General features: G+C 39.6%; 1 protein-coding gene across 3 annotated transcripts; it reads right to left on the bottom strand.

Moving 5' to 3' along the window:
• Positions 1–347: 347 nt before the first annotated feature.
• On the bottom strand, positions 348–17,743 carry dcakd (dephospho-CoA kinase domain containing). Of its 3 annotated transcripts, none has more exons than XM_008113226.3 (5): positions 17,550–17,743; positions 6,767–6,883; positions 4,331–4,534; positions 2,300–2,387; positions 348–1,171 (listed from the first exon to the last, which is right to left on the bottom strand). In XM_008113226.3, exons 2-5 carry the CDS (start codon positions 6,876–6,878, stop codon positions 886–888), a joined length of 690 nt encoding a protein of 229 aa, XP_008111433.1. In that variant the 5' UTR covers positions 6,879–6,883; positions 17,550–17,743; the 3' UTR covers positions 348–885. The 3 variants fall into 3 exon arrangements, with proteins under 3 accessions (XP_008111433.1, XP_062814151.1, XP_062814152.1); XM_062958081.1 differs by lacking the exon at positions 17,550–17,743 and adding an exon at positions 10,615–10,745; XM_062958082.1 differs by lacking the exon at positions 17,550–17,743 and adding an exon at positions 9,038–9,207.
• Positions 17,744–17,748: the final 5 nt, after the last annotated feature.

Genomic DNA, 17,748 nt, shown 5'->3' with positions numbered 1-17,748 from the left:
TGCATTAAGTGAGCAGCCTGTTGTTTTGGATTGGGGCAATTTTTCCCCTTTTACTTGCCTGTATTGCACATATCCCAACATATAGTATATAGAACAATGTGATATGCATTGCACATTCAGTGAAAGCACTTAATATTCCATGGGGCTAAAACAACATACAATATATCAGGATAATACTGAAGAGTACATTATAGAACATTCTGCTGAATCTTTCAAAACATGCCAGAATTTTGTGATGCACTCAGAGGATTTCTTCAGCGAATAAACTGACACAATGAAAGTTCCATGTATATGTTGAACATTCAAAAATTTTCTGGAAATGAATTACACTCCAACCCAGAGAGAAGTCAAGTTTACAGAAATAAATACCTGTTTATTTTAATGTTTGTGTGCTTTTAATTTTAATTTACATATTGTAAGGTTTTTATTGTTCTCAAAGACTCATCAAAAACAAAATATTTCACAATGTGAGAAATTCCAGGTTTCCCCCATCTGTAGGGAGAGAATACACAACTTAGTTACTGCTTTGTTTTGAGTTGATTCTCATGTCAAAACATAATATAAGAATTGTGTTTTGTCCCTGAGGTTATTACATGCATTCTGTTTTTCTTAGTAAGCCAGGACCTCATTCATGTTTCCTTGTTAAGTGTGTTTTATTCTTTGGAAAAGCCCTAGAAGAAAGGAAGCCACTAGCAATTTTGGAAGGACTGGAAGGATGCCCTCCTTTACTTTCTTAGATGTGAGTGGTGGAGGTGAGCTGAATGAATTATAATAAAGCCACCAAGCCATCTTCTCATTTTTGTTCCTCAGTTATGTACATTACATTAGCAAAACGAGTTAAAGGGTCAAGATATCTGTTGCCTTTCCCAGCATGGAAAGGGCAAGTTAAGATACAAGTTGCCGCAGGAGGCAATATACCAGGCTGCCGACCCCGGCTGTTGCTGCCACAACCAACAGGCGCACCCAGAGAAAGTCCAAGGAGTCCTCCAATGCCGCGTGCAACTTCAGGACCTGCCTCCTTGTGGCTTCAGCATCGCCCGAGTTGTCGATGACGTGCTTGGCCATCTTGACTTTCTGGTCAAGGGGCAGCTGGGCAGCAATGCGTGCTTCTGCCTCAGCCTGGGTCAAACCGTTCCTTTTCATCAGGCGAGAAAGCTGGGATTGCGGGTCACTGACAGAGGAAGGAAGATTAATTCCGTTCAGTGGCAAAGTTAAAAAGCTCAAATTGTTTATTTATGTATCGAAGTATCCACCTACCTGTCCACCCAGTCCCACAACATCCTTTCCTTTTCCTAAAGAAATACAACTGCAGCTTGAATTAGGGAAATCTACGTGGGCAACTGCAGCTCTCAATGCCCAAAATAATACAAACACATCAAAAATCAAAGTAATACACAATGATAAAACAGTATAACATAATCCAACAGACATGATAACACTAACATGAATTAACATTAAAATATATACCCTGTAAAACAATTAAAATACATTAAAATGGCTATCATAGGTATTCACTTAAAATATCTCATATTAAATAAATATAGGCAGATAAAATAATTTAAAAGATAGTTTTCATACATTATGACTCAAGTACCCATGGGATTAGTACCTGCATCTGACAAAACAGGAATTTTTAAAGTTCTTCACGCAATTCTATGGTATTATTCTATGAGAAGTTACCATAGAATCATTCTGACGGAGCTAGAAAATTCCTAAAAAGGATACCGCTATGTCCTCCATGGTGAATAAACAGTGATTTCTTCTAGAAGTCATTTATTTCAATAGGATTGGCTATTATCCAGTATTTCCTGTTCCCACAGTAAGTTCAGAAATATATCCCTATCCATATAGGGGTCCTACTCAATATGGGTGATTTTAAAGTACTGGCTAAATGGAAACATTGCCCTTAATGATCATTGAAATGTATTGGAATATCTTAGTTTCCTAGTATAAAACTGCCGAGAATAAAGCTATAAAAAGCTTGCCTTTCATAATAGCCACAGGGGGTTAGCCTGGGAGACAGTACCTTAGGTCAGATCATATAACTGTGTGACTGCTGATGTGGCTATATTCAGAATGCAGAATTAAAATCAACTGTCTTTTTAAATGTCTCATACCTTGTATATGAATTTACACTGAGGCTTGGAGGCCTGGGGCATGATGCAACCATTCAATGCAAAGCATTCCTATGCCACTGTGTGGATGCCCTTAAAAATGTTTGGAATGTTTAAAAATACACCTCGGTTATTTTTCAGAATAGCACTGATATGAGTTTGATGGCAAACAATATTATCCTTACCAGTACACAAGAACGGTATGTTTCATGAACTTGGTCAATGTGTTGGTTTCAAAGAGGAGAGGAATGTCCAAGATTACATACCGATGACCTGAAAATACAAAAGTATTCTATTGGGCACAGCAAAATATTAATTGCTCCCCCATTCCAAACTGAAAGTTTTGGGTAAAGCTTGATAAAATATGCAAATAAATAACATGAATAATTTTGTATCTGGTAGCTAATGAAGGACTGAATTTGGACAGAGATTTATATACCGATCAGGTACTATTGTGGCTCACCACTCCAGCCTAACAGAGCCCTCTTCTCAATTAATCCTATGAATGATTTTGTGCAATACAAAGAAAGTGGCAGATGTAGGCGAAACATCAGGAGAAAATGCTTCAAGAACATGGACATATAAGCCCAGAAACCACACAACACCGCAGTGTTCTGGCCATGAAAGCCTTATACATCCTACTGGACTATTTTTCATTTCAAAAATACAGCATAACTCCATTACCAATGGCTTTGATACTCATGTTTTCACATACCCACACTCCAAAAAATATTCCCGCTTAGAAGTGTTTTTGGGTCTCCCTGGGCCCTCCAGTGCAATTCTATGATATGCTTCTGGACGAAATATAACCAAAATATAGGGTTCACTGTTATCAATGGTTTCAGGTATCATCAGGAAAGAACTGGAACATACCCTTCGTGGTATCTATTTTTCAACTATGAAAGTGGACTTTGCTATTTTTGTTGTATTTTCAAGAAGGGTTGGAAGGCTCTGGAGCAGCAAATTGCCAAACAGACCTACAGCACTTGCATTGCCACCCCTCTTTAAGTCAGTCTGTCTCAAAGAAGCAATTGGATTTGGGCCCATATATATTGGTAGTACAGTGTTCCCTCACTACTTCGCGGTTCACCTTTCGCTGCTTCACTGCTTCACGGTTTTTCAATAAACTCTAAAAGACCATTATAAATCATAAAAAATAACAATTTACAGCCTAAGGAAGGGAGGAAGGAGAAGCCGAAGGGAGAGAAAAGGAGCCCAAGCGGCAACGGGAGGAGAGGGAGGCGATTTATCAACACACAATTGGTTGATAAAGACTTAAAATAGTGTATAACTACTAAAATAATGTATAAATATTAAAATAAATATAGTGTCCCTACTTCGTGGATTTTCACTTATTGCGAGTGGTCCTGGAACCTAACCCCCACGATAAGTGAGGGAACACTGTACTTTTTCTATTATGACAACAGATTCCAATCCTAGGAGCTGTTTCACTCCAAGTAAATTTAATTAACTTAAAAACCTTCTGGTGTGAGGGTAGCATAGTTCTTTGGGACTATAGAGACCCTGAGGAGGTTGCCTTCCCCTTCTCTCGCATACGTTCCTTTCTCATCTCTTAATGTGAGGAGGTTATGCTTGCCTTAGAAACTGGAGAGCACTCCTGTATTGCCTGGCTTGCCCTTAATAATTCCCAGCTCCTTCTGGTACAGACATCTTTCTGTCCTGCCCCTAGACCTCCAAAGCAGCCAGTGATACTATCGCCCACTCGATTAGACAAGTTTGACAGCTGTATTTGTTACCAGTTTATCAGAAGAATGCAAGGGAAGGAACAGAAAGGCGCTGTAGAAATCCCAGCTGTCAAGCTATTATTTTACCTTATCAAGTTCAAAAGAGAGCTTTCATAAAAGTGCCAGGGAGAGAAGGGGGTGCAAGGGAACCACGTGAACATTTCAGAAGGTGTGACATTATGCACAATGCTTCCAAAAGACACTTTTGTGCCGGTGCTCTTTAAAGCCACGTTAAGGGAGCAAGAAAGCAAAGGGCAAGCATAAAGGAGGAGGAATTCTCAGGGTGTAAGCAGTGAGATGGACAGGCGCAAACAACGGGGCACAAAGGAAGCAGCAAAGATGCCTTTTCCAGCCCTTTCCCTCTCACTAGGAAAGAAAAGCCAATGTGTGGCAGGGAGAAGCGAGCAACTTTTGTCGGCATGTATGCCCCAAGGATTCTGCATTGCAAAATCAACCTCCCCAACAGCTTACCCAGCAGAAAGTATTTCAAGATCTGTTTCAGCATCTCCTTCTGGATCTCGGGATGAGTGATAGAGTTTAGTAGCCGACGTTTTTCTGGCTGGGAGAAAACAATACTTCCAAGAGCTTCACGATTGAGCTCGCCATTCTCCAAGATAATCTCAGGACCAAATGAATGCACAATGCGCTCGTATGCTCGAAAGCTTGGCTGGACCACTGAGGAATGAAAGCAAAACAACCTTAACATTAAAATACCACTAACATTGCTTTCCAGTTTGTTATGTTGTAACAATGAGAAACCCGACCCGGTGGTAAAGATCACAACTTCTTGTTCAGAAGCAGAAAGTCAAGATGACTTACCCAAATTGCCAGAGTTATCAGATTTACTACTCCTAGCAAAAAAGCAACAGATTGGCAAATTAAAACCTTAATAGAACTGCTAAAGAAGACCAGTGGTAAATCTAGATCCAATTTCTATGTGTGGGTGTGAAAGCTGGACATTGAAGAATGCAGACAGGAAGAAAATCAATGCATTTGAAGTGTACTGTGGGAGGGATGTCCTGTGGATACCATAAACTGCTAAAAAATCAAATTAATAGGTCTTAGAGCAAATCAAGCCTGAACTTTCACTAGAAGCTGAGGTGACTTTAGACATGTCAGAAGGCCACCCTCAGAAAAAGATGGTAACACCACCCAACAATAGTTTTTCTAGGTGACTTGGTTTCTAGGCCTGTTCCTGTGGTTATGTGGGACACTGATTTAGAAAATTGCATTACACAGACCACATCAGCCCTAGTTTCTAAGATACGGTTATGATTTTTTTATGGGCAAGCAGATGAAGATTGGTACATGGCATATGTTCTGTATCTCAAAAAAACTAAAGCTGACTTTTGGAATCAACGGGTCAAATATACCCAGAAACAGGGTGAACATTTGAGGCACCAAAATGTCTGTTGACCATCACACATTACAAGTGAATAGTCTCAAGCAAGTAAATCATGGTCCTAGGTTTGCAATATCTGAGCAGAGCTGCTCAGATGTCTGTTGACTGTGGCTCTTGGAAGACTTAATCACAGGATCACCATAAAGTCGAATGTGATGGAAAATCACAACAAAATTTAGTTTGGCACTGTGCCTATTGCAAACCAAAGGACATTTAGTGAAGAGAGTATGTATTTCTTAGTATCAGAGAGTCACAAAGATAAGATCTCACTTTCAAAAACCCAATATTAACTACTTACACTAATGGATGTCACATTATCCTATGAAATTTAATCCCAGAGGCCAATATTGCATTGCATGACACAATTCCACACTCCACTACCAAACCACCTGCCCTGACTGATGGTAAAGATCACACATAACATTACGTTTCTTAAAGATGAGCAAAATGGTAGCATGGAAGTGGCTAGAAATGGAGGGGGAAAATCTTATATTTTGTATCCCAGTGGCTCAGTGAGATTATGAAAGCAAATCTTCCCCTTTGCCAAAGAGACCTGATTCTGAATAGGTGCATTTTTTTCATCTGGATGGCTAAACTATACATTACGATGGTTTTCCACTACTGAAACTCCCAATATATTTTTCTGCTTTAGATTTCTGCAGTGAGAGAATAGGCAGAGTTTAGACTGGACCCCCAGTATGGCTGAGATGTGCATGTTAATGATTTATCCCTATGGCAGATTGCCTTTGAGACCCCAAGGCTACTATTCAAAAGGGAAAGGGGAGAAATACAGGGACAATTTTGGGCTTGTACATTGTGGCCAACAGCACTCCTGTGATGTGTGTGTACATTTATCAGGAATACAACCCAAGGCAAAGGGTAAAAATATCTTCTCTTCCACCCCCTCCTTTCATGCTATAAAGCTGATCAAAATCATCCCACTGCAAATCTGGCTTTTTTGAAAAAGAAAAATGTATTTTCTCCTTTCTGAAAAGGAAAATGTAAAATTATATACCTAATGTGTTTCTGAGACAAGACTAGAACTACCATTAAGTAGAATGGGGTTGCTGCCACCCTAGTACAATTTAAGTGTATTGGGCAGCAAATAGTTAAGTGTTTCATTTATTATTATTTACTAATACTGTATTAAAATACCTACAATATTACAATAATATTACAATATTACTGACTAATAATATAACACCTAGTTGTATTGTTACTGCTAAACATGGAGAGAGGGCATTTATTTGCCCAGGTGTGCATGCATGGCTGCTTTACCTTGGATAGAAAAATACCCAGGTGAACCTTGCCTGTGGCACTGGGGAAGGCCACTGTTAAGAGATGGCATGGCAGGCATCATGGAATGGTACCCAATAATATTTCCTTTGAGAATTCAGTCTCTGAGATCTCCTATCTCTGTGCAGTGGGTTGCTTATGAACAACAGTCCGTCTCCAGTTCAATCATGCAGCAAACAATACAGGCTGCTTGTTAAAAAAATACCCACCTTGACGGGCGATCACATCAGCATCGATAACAGCACAGCCCAATTCCTGCAGTATAGCTACAACAGTGCTTTTCCCTGATGCAATGCCACCTGTCAGTCCCACCAAAAACATTCTCACTGGAAAATTAAAAAAAAGGCAAAATACAAGTAAAATGAATCATTAATTTATTTTTAAGAACCTTGGTACAATTTAAGACACAACTGAAGACCCATATCTTCCGGCAAGCCTACCCAGTTGTGAATTTTAATCTGTATTTCATCCGTAGATTTTAACTTGTATTTTAACTCTGTGTGTCTTATCATATGTGTTTTAATAGTGTTTTATCTCATGTTTTAACTATGTTGTATCCCACCTCTAGCCTCAGGGAGAGAAAGATAATATATTCACTATTATTACTATTATTATCATTATTATTACAGTAAAAAAAGGATCCATAGGCATTGTGTCCATTTCCCATACAGTGCAGGAACTTCAGCTAGATCACCTCTACCAAGGAGCTTTAACCTTTTTTTGAAGCTATCTAGAAAAAGAAATATAACAATTTCTCCAGGTGATTGGTTTCATTACCAAACTACTCCTACTCCTACCAGCAATAAATTCTTTGAAATGTTCAGTGAAAATCTACCTCCAGTAATTTAAAACCATTAAACCAAGGCCTCTTCTACACTACCAAATAAAATCCGAATTAAGAACTTGGGCCCTTCTCTCTGCGACAGACCTTTATGCACGTGTGTGTGTGTGTATATATATATATATATATATATATGAGGGGGAGGAGGATAAAATCCACATTGAACTGGACAATATGGCTGTGTGGACTCTGATAATCCAATTCAAAGCAGATATTGTGGATTCTCCGCTTTGATATCCTGGGTTATATGGCTGTATGGAAGGGCCCTCAGTCTTCAAATGCAGCATTCAGAACTGATTATAGTACTCCAAATAAAGTCTGACTAGCATAGAATATAGTGGAACTACTACTTCCCTATCATCAAAAAATAAAGGGTAAAGGTTTTTCCCTGACATTAAGTCTAGTTGTGTCCGACTCTGGGGGTTGGTGCTCATCTCTATTTCAAAGCTGAAGAGCCAGCGTTGTCCATAGACACCTCCAAGGTCATGTGGCCAGCATGATTGCATGGAGCGCCATTACCTTCCTGCTGGAGTGGTACCTATTCATCCACTCACATTTGCATGTTTTCAAACGGTGGCAGAAAAAGTCATCAAAAACTATGGATCTATTCATGCAAGCTAAAATATTGGCCTCTTCTACACTGCCATATAATCCAGTTCAAAGCAGATAATCTGGATTTTATTTGGCAGTGTAGAAGGGGTCATTCCTTGCCTTATTTGCCGTAGCATCACACCACTGAGTCATGTTCCCTGTTTGTACCATATGTATTATACCATAAACAATACTTCCAAGATCCTTGTAGCATATACTACGGCTAAACCAAGTATCCTCTATCTTATAATGAAAGAATGAGACTTTATTTCTATCCCGCCTTATCTCCCCAGTGTGGACTCTGGGTGTCTTACAACATATAGAGAGGCAAACATTCAATGCTGTATAAAAATACAAAATAACCTAAACCAAAGGATAAAACCTAATTTACACTTACACAAAGAGAATTAGACAACTGAACACAGGCCAACAAATTCACATTATAACCATTTCATATTTAACAGATTTTTAAAATGTAGTGTTTAAAAGCATTTAAAAGCCAAATCCATATTCCACTTCTTGTCCATTTCTGCAAAGTATTTCAAGTATCCTCCTCCCCATATGCCTGTGTGCACAGAAAGGTCTTCAGTTGTTTTTTAAAGGACAATATTAAGGAAGCCATTTTGATCTCCCTAGGGAGAGAGTTCCAGAAAAAAAGGGGGGGCTGCAGAAAAGGCCCTTTCTCTTGTTCCCACCAGCCGGACTGTAGTTCCCCAGACAGGCTCATAAAGGGAGATGTGATTGGCCAGGTAATTAGGACCCGAGCTGTTTCGGGCTTTAAAGATCTTAACCAGCACTTTGAATTTCGCCAGGTAGCAAACTGGAAGCCAGTGGAGTTGTTGTAGCATGGGAGTGGTTCTCTCCCTATACGGAGTGTTGGGGATTGTGGATGACAGATGGAAGCTCTTACGTGTGCCCGTGAGCCCAGAGACACCCTGCAGAATGACGAACCACTCAGCTTTGCAGAACAAAGCAATACAGGAACTTTTACTAAATCGAAGAGATCGACAGAACAACGGTATTTACAATAGTCCCTCTGATTGCTTACAGAAATCAGCAGTTATAGGCAATCCTTTCTTAGTCCATGAATCTGCTCCAGTGAAGATCAGCAGCAAACAAGGCTGATGTCAGGTCTTTCTGAGTACAGAGCCATCTTCTTTCCAGCCAGTATTCAGAAGACTCACACACACACACACACACACACACACTGAGAAACCTGTTCAAACTGGTTCTCCAGCAGTAGTTCCAGTAGAACGGAATATAAATAAAGTTATTATTATTATCCCTATTATTCGATTGGCCTTTTGGCTGACCAGGAGCACATCTTACTTGTCAGGATTTAATTTCAATTTATTAGCCCTCGTATGCATTTCATTTTTCTGGCCTAAAATGTAGAATGTTGCTTTTTTTCCTGTTAAATTTCATTGTTTTTAAATTTTACATGTCTGCCCAATTTCCTCATTGATCAAGGTCTAACAACAGGAAAAACTCAGCCGCTATCAGGACCTCAAGATTGAACTTCAAAGACCCTGGCAGAAACCAGTGGAGGTGGTCCCGGTAGTGATCGGCACACTGGGTGCCGTGCCAAAAGATCTCAGCCGGCATTTGGAAACAATAGACATTGACAAAATTACGATCTGCCAACTGCAAAAGGCCATCCTGCTGGGATCTGCACACATCATCCGAAAATACATCACACAGTCCTAGACACTTGGGAAGTGTTCGACTTGTGATTTTGTAATATGAAATCCAGCATATCCATCTTGTCTGCTGTGTCATAATAAAATAATAATAATAGCAGCTTTATTTATACCCCGCCACTCAGGAGGCTTACAGAACTCAGGAGGCTTACAGAAGCACGTACAAGTGCCATAGCACATAAATAAAGGTAAAATTGAATTGTATTTGTATCTTCCAAAGTGTTATCTATCCCTTCTGGAATGTCTATATGGGCCCTCAAGTCACGCATTTGATAATGGCAAACTCATGGATGAGAATAAGAATGGAGAAATAGGGCTGTTTTTATCAATGACTTCAGGTGCATCTCCACTGTAGAATTGATGCAGTTTGGCACGACAGTGACGTGCCAGCATTCTTGAGAGAGAAGGCTGTATACAGTACTTAGTAAAACTACAACTCCCAGGTTTCCATAGCATTGAGCCATGGCAACTTAAGTGGTGTCAAACTGTATTAATTCTACAGTGTGGATGCACTCTTAGATATTGGGGTAGAGAGAATTGTTATCAACTTTGCAGATGATAAGACACCAAGCCTCAATATCTGCCTGACCTAAGAAGCTAAGCAGGGTCAGTTCCAATGAGAGCTTGGATGGGGGTCCGCCAATGAATAACAAGTGATCAAATCAGTTTTTAAAAATATTCTTTGCCAACGAAAACCCTATGAAATCCACGAAGTATCCATAAGACGGCAGGAGACTAGAAGGCACAGATTCCTTCAAGAATAAACTAGTGTTACGAAACTCTGCACGTGCTCAGGAGCTCGATGGCGCCTCCTTCAAGCCAGGGCCTGGGACCGAAGCAAACTCGCCCTTTGATGTTGTATAGGAAGACCAAAAAGCCTGGTTGTAGCTTTCCCCAAGCGGAGAACGATCCCAAACTCACTCACCTGCTTGCTCGGCTGCTGAACACTGAGCAGTACTGTTTCTCCTACGAGCTTCAACCGTGCCTCACTTTCCCGACTTCTGATTGGCGGAGAAGAGTCTCGCGGAGTCAATCCCTCCAATCCCGGTTGCCTAACCTGGACTGTGCCTTCCTATTAGTGAAGCCAGCAGGAGGGATTCAGCAAGACAGGCGGAAGTAGGCGACAAAGGGGAAAATGTGTTGTCGAAGGCTTTCATGGCCGGGATCACAGGGTTGTTGTGGGTTTTCCAGGCTGTATGGCCATGTTCCAACAACAACCCAATGGGGAAAATAGCAATGGGCGTGGAGGATGGGGGGTGGTGGGCTGCTTTTCCACTGTGGAATTAACGTTAATTCTACAGTGCAGACAACCACTTGATTGCCATGGCTCAATGCTATGGAATCCTAGTTTGCTGAGACACCATCACTCTTTAGCAGAGAAGGCTAAAGATCATGTTAAACTACAACTTCCATTGAGCCATGGCAGTTTAAGTGGAGTCAAATTGCATTAATTCTACAATGTAGATGTGTCATCAGGCTGGATCTACAGTGCCAAACAATGCAGTTTGGACTGCATTATATGGTTAGTATAGAGCAGGCATTGTCCAACCTTGATCCTCCAGGTGTTTTGGACACCATAGGCTGTTAGGAATTGTGGGAGTTGAAGTCCAAAACACCTTGGGGTTGAAGTTTGCCCATACCTAGTATAGAGCCATATAATGCCCTTTGAACTGCATTGAACTACATTACTGTACATGGATCTACACTAACTGTATAATGCAGTTCAAACAGGATAGATCTGGCCTCAGACACAATTAAGATCACCAGTTCTGCTGGATATTTAAACTTATGACCCAGGGAAGACCAAAAGTGAAGTCCAGGCTGCCTTGAGGGGCTAATGCCTATCAATCTTTGCATAGTCTCAATACCAGATATTACACTTTTTCTTTCCACATTAAAAATGGCAGGGCTGCGTGATTGCCATAGTCTGTTTAGCCTTTCTCCTTGCTTTTGTAATAATAATTGACCACCAAAGACAAAGGGAGGGGAGGAAAATCAAACAAGTTTTCTGATAGGCTATCCGATGTTGTCAAGTGGTTTGAGTGTTGGACCTTTGCCTGGGGAAACCCAGGTTTAAATCCTACTAAGCCTTTAAACACGAGTGACCTTGGCAGTAGTATCTCCCTGATTAACTGTGATAAGAGAAAGGTGGTGGGTTAGGAGATCACCAGTAATGCTGCTCTCAGATTTTTGAAAGAAGAGGGGGTATTACAAAACCTAAATCCAACAACTCACAATTTTAAATTTTGTGATTTATTAGGACTATAATCTACTGCCCATCAACTGACAGCCTTCCTCAATAGAAAATTCATATTATGTGATACTTTACTTTGTTAGTATTTCTTAAACTGTTAACAGTACCCACCTCAATTTTTCACCCAGAAAGCACTTTTTCAGAACTGTGCGGTTACCCAAAGTCTTGACCAATGCTTACAAATATTATAATAGGCATAGAGCTCCCCACACTGAAAAAATGTGTCAGCCACTAATCCAGTTGTAATCCTATACACATGTGCTTTGGAGTAAATCCAATTGAGGCTCATGGAATTTACTGCCAGGTAAACACGTGTAGGAATGCATTCTCAGACTGGATGATTCTCAGTTTGTTGTAGAATCAATTTAGACATACTATCAGTTGTTTAAGCTCTTGCTAGCTAGGTAGTTAGAGGCAATCTTTATAATTAAAGAAATTCCTAAGCACTTAATTGTATGAAGGTGAGGCACAATAACATTGAAACATAGCAACATCATACAATCAAACAATAATCAAGAAAACAAGTAGAACCAGGGAAGAGCCCATAGATAGTTGAATAGTAATATACAAAGCGTCTGAATATATCTTATGTGCAATTGTCTAGTTTCAACACTTATATACAGTATGCACATCTATGTCAAGGGATGACTAACCACTTGTTTCCTTTTATCATGATGATGTCTACAAAATGAATATCAATGTGATTCTAGGCTGCATCAATAGGAGTATAATGTCTAGATCAGTGGTTCTCAACCTGTGCGTCCCCAAGTGTTTTAGCCTTCAACTCCCAGAAATCCTAACAGCTGGTAAACTGGCTGGGATTTCTGAGTGTTGTAGCCAAAACACATGGCGACCCACAGGTTGAGAACCACTGGTCTAGATTGAGGAAAGTAATAACACCACTTTATTCCACTTTGGTCAACCTCACCTGGAATTGTGTCCAGTTCTGGGCACAACAATTCAATGATATTGACAAGCTGGAAAGTGTCCAGAGAATGGCAACCCAAATAGCCAAAGATCTGGAAGCCTTGTTCAATGAGGAACGACTGAGGACGCTGGGTATGTTTACAGATTGAGAGCGGACATGATAGACATGCTTAAGTATCTGAAAGGATGCCATGTTCAAGATGGAGCAAGCTTGATTTCTATTGCTGTAGAGACTATAACACAAAACAACGGATTCAAACTTCAAGAAAATAGATCTAAACATCAGGAAAAACTCCCTGATAGGAAGAGCTGTTCAACAGTGGAATATGCTGCCTGAGTGTGGTAGAGTCTCCTTCTATGAAAGTTTTTAAACAGAAGCGGAATGACCATCTTTTGGGAGTGTTTTGATTGGGAGCTCCCACACGGCAGCGGGCTGGACTAGATGGCCTTGTGGTCTCTTCCAATTCTATGAAGGTTAGAAGCCTTGTAAAGCTTTTGATTCTCATCACTCTGTTGTTCAAACTAGTGCAATATACCAGAAACCACACCCTTTCATTTAGAAACCTTACGTTAAATTGAGTATACTCTACTCAATCTAGTTTTCCATCAGCACTAATTGTGTCCTGGATTAACCTCATTGGCTATCCTGCCACCGCATAAAACTACAGGATCTAAATAGTAGTGTTTACTTTTGTTGTATATTCTACACATGCCCAGACACATCTTCCACTTTGCAAATACTTTACAAACCAATCAGAGTCCATCTATGCTGTCAGTTTAACATAGTTAGACATCCCTTTAACTCCTGTAGCTCAGTGCTATGGGATCCTGGGATTTGTAGATTTATAATGTCTTTAACCTTTTCTGCCAAAAAGTGCTGGTGCCTCACCAAACTACAACTCCCAGGATTCCATAGCATTGAGCTATGGTAGTTGAAATGTTAATTGTAGATGAATGAATTTTGGATTGAGTTTAGGTGCAAAAACAGGATCAGTATGTTCCTTATTAAAAGCAAAACTGCCCCTTTGTATTAATTGAGCACAACTATCAAGTGAAATTCACTGCATAGCCATCTTCCTCAAAAGAAGTCATGCTGTGCAGCAATTGTACTGCTGTACATAAATAAACCTGATTGGTTTAAATGGGACTTAATCCCAGGTAGATTACAGGATTCTAGGTTAATTCTGAAACAAACACTGAGTCCTTTCGCATTACACCATTAAAGCAATATGCTTCCGTTTTAAGTACCATGACAACATCCTACGGAATCCTGGGATTTGTAAATCAGTGAGGTATTAAAGGAGCCGATGACCCAAAATATTCTTTCCTAAACTTCCAGTGCCATGATCCCATGGGACAGAACAATGACAGTTAAAGTAGAAGCCTAGTGCCGTAATTGTATAGAGCAGAACTTTCAGAAGTGCATGTTGAGACACATTAGTGTGTCGACTGCAGTGTGTAGGTGTATCGCATGAACATAATGAGAAATAACAAAAATCTTGGAAATATGTTATCTTAAAATCATATATTTTTAAAAATAAAATTAAAGGTTTTAATGAGAAACCTTTTCATCTCCATATCTTTCATTGTGAGAATTTATGTATGAGTTGATATATCTTAGAAGGGGTTAGTTTAACCTCCCATTTACTAGTAAAACTGGATTATTGTGTTGTGAAATTAAGCTATGTCTAAAAAGTGTGACACCCACATGCAATGCTTGGGATGCTCTAGTATAGTGTGAAAGGGCTCTAACACAACACCTGGCAGGATCAATCAAGGCAACACAATAGATCTTGCTAGATCATCAATATATCATGTATCACAGCCAATTTATACATATCAGCACACATAGAATGCATCTACACTGTAGAATTAATGCAGTTTGACACTTTACCTCTTACGGTTCAATACTATGTAATCATGGGAGCTGTAGTTTTACCAAATTTGATGTTTAATAGGCTTTTCCTTAATCCCTCCTTATTATCCAAGATATTCGCTTATCCAAGCTTCTGCTGGCCCGTTTAGCTTGGATAAGTGAGACTCTACTGTATTTCAATGTGTTTTAATCTCATGCCTGTCTTTTAATAGTCTTGTTTTTATTTTTTATTACATTTTGACTGTGATGTTTTTTGAAATCCACATTCACTTTCACTTTATCATACCACATATATCCATGCCAACCATATCTCAGATCACATCCCTCCAGTGTTAACATCCTGATATTACTCAACAAAACCCAATCTTTTATCCAAACTGAACAGCAAGCAGTGAAGTAGACTTTAAAATGAGGCATGCCTCATCTACCTCTTTCTTTTGCATCTTGTACAACCTTAAATTTAATTCTCAGCTTCTTTCCTTGCCATATAAATTTATATATATATATTTGCCATTTCTTAAATGGTTTATCTGTTGCTATAATAGGTAACATTCTTATGCTCTCAAGCATACAATGAGAAGTAGGATTAAACTTTACACTGTTTTAAACGGTCTTTTAAACTGTTTTAATGATAATTATTTAAAATTAATGTCACAGTTTTTTTACTTATTGTGCAATGTTGATTATTGTTCTAGTTATTGTTGATTATTGTTTTCGTCAAAAATTTAGTCTTTTGTTTATATAGGCATTGACTGTTTGCCTGTTATTATGCTGGAAGCCACTCTGAGTCCCCCTGAGGCGATAGGGCGGGATACAAATAAAGTACAAATAAAATAAACAGCCAGGCTTTGAAGCTGCAAGGCTATTCAATGCTAATCAAGGTGGCCAATTGCAACATTCACAGTTGAAACACTCAAACAGACAAGAGTTCTTTCTCCCACATTCCACAAATGTATAAACTTCACTTGCCTAGTTTCCAACAGACCTCACAATCTCTGAGGATGCCTGTCATAGATGTGGGACAAACGTAAGGAGAGAATGCTACTGAAACATGGCCATACTGTATGGAAAACTCACAGCAACTCAAAATATTGTTGTTGTTATTGTTTGAAAGGGGAACAAAAGTTTTGGCAATGCATTTATTTTTATCACAGAGAGCCTGCCCAAAAGCAACTGTTGTAATGTATCCCATCTTAACAGGTTTTTCTAAATATCTGTCCATAAGGTTTCATAATTATTTTGGAACAGTAGACAGTTTATATTTGCCCAAGTAACGCCTAGGTACTTTACCTTTTTTTCCTGTTTTGAAAACGGTTATATCTGACAGTTTTTCCTGAGCTTTTATATCCATATTTTTGGTTAACATTTTTGTTTTTTAATTATTAGTTTTAAATCTTGCTAAAGTTTCAAAATCATTCTGCTTTCTCATCAAGAGTTCTGCAAGTCAAAAAGTTTTTCTTTCTCATCTTAAGAACAGACAAGCATCTCAAGCTCTGAGGATTACCTGGGAAGGAGCATTGCAGCACACCTAGGAGTTCTACTTGTCAGAAGCACTGCTCAACTATCAAGCAAAAAGTGGGTGCTAGAAATAATATCATACAAAAGCTGACTGACACATCCTGGGGATCACAACCAGGCACAGTGAAGACATCTGCCCTTGTGCTTTGCTACTCTGCTGCTGAATACGCATGCCCAGTGTGGAATACATCTCACCATGTTAAAACAGTGGATGTGGCTCTTAATAAGACATGCCGCATTATCAAATGATGTCTGCACCCTACACCGCTGGAGAAATTATATTATTTAGCTGGTATTGCACCTCCTGACATCCGTCGGGAAGTAGCAGCCTGCAATGAAAGGACCAAGGCATTGACATCTCCGGCCCATCCTCTATTCAGATATCAGCCAGCATGCCAATGCCTTAAATGAACAAACAGCTTCCTAAGATCCACAGAGATACTTGCAGGAACATCTCAGCAAACAAGAGTCCAAAAGTGGCAGGCTAAAACCTGGAACTTCTATTCATGGCTGATATCAGACAAGAAACTCCCCCCGGGCACAAAGAAGACTGGACAACTTGGAAGGCACTGAACAGACTGCGCTCAGGCACCACGAGATGCAGAGCCAATATTTGGAAATGGAGCTACAAAGTGCACGACATGCCAGTGCGGACAAGCACAAACCACAGACCACCTACTACATTGTAGGCTGAGTCCTGCCACATGCACAATGAAGGACCTTCTCACAGTGACACCAGAAGCACTTCAAGTGGCCAGCTTCTGGTCAAAGGAAATTTAATATAATGCCAAGTTTTTAACTTTGTGTTTTTAAATACATTACAACTGTATCCTCAATTCACTTCTGACAGGATAAATAAATCAAGGTTTCTATTCAAAGTCAATGGATTTTTTAAAGTAATTACAAAGTCATCTACATATACAGTAGTCTCTCACTTATCCAACGTTCTGGATTATCCAACGCATTTTTGTAGTCAATATTTTCAATACATCATGATATTTTGGTGCTAAATTCGTAAATACAGTAATTACTACATAGCATTACTGTGTATTGAACTACTTTTTCTGTCAAATTTGTTGTATAACATGATGTTTTGGTGCTTAATTTGTAAAATCATAACCTAGTTTGATGTTTAATAGGCTTTTCCTTAATGCCTCCTTATTATCCAACATATTCGCTTATCCAACATTCTACCGGTCCGTTTATGTTGAATAAGTGAGACTCTACTGTACTTGCAATTTATAATTTTCTTTCTATATTCTTATTCCAGAAATCCTTTCCTCACCTGGTTTGTCCCTCAACAATACTTCAAGAAGTAGTACAGATAGAAGAGGTGAGAGTGAAAGCCCTCCCTTTTCTCGACATGCATCTCCTTGGGCAAAAATACTGGGGAAAGAGCCTCAATTGGAGGTTTTAAGGGGCGGGCCAGTTGCTACCCAGAGGTTAAATGGAGCTGTTCCTGGGCGCATGCTGCATTCATTCCC

This window comes from Anolis carolinensis, chromosome 6 (genome assembly GCF_035594765.1).
Source record: "Anolis carolinensis isolate JA03-04 chromosome 6, rAnoCar3.1.pri, whole genome shotgun sequence".
NCBI lineage: Eukaryota > Metazoa > Chordata > Lepidosauria > Squamata > Dactyloidae > Anolis > Anolis carolinensis.
This window is presented reverse-complemented; position numbering and strand designations above follow the sequence as displayed.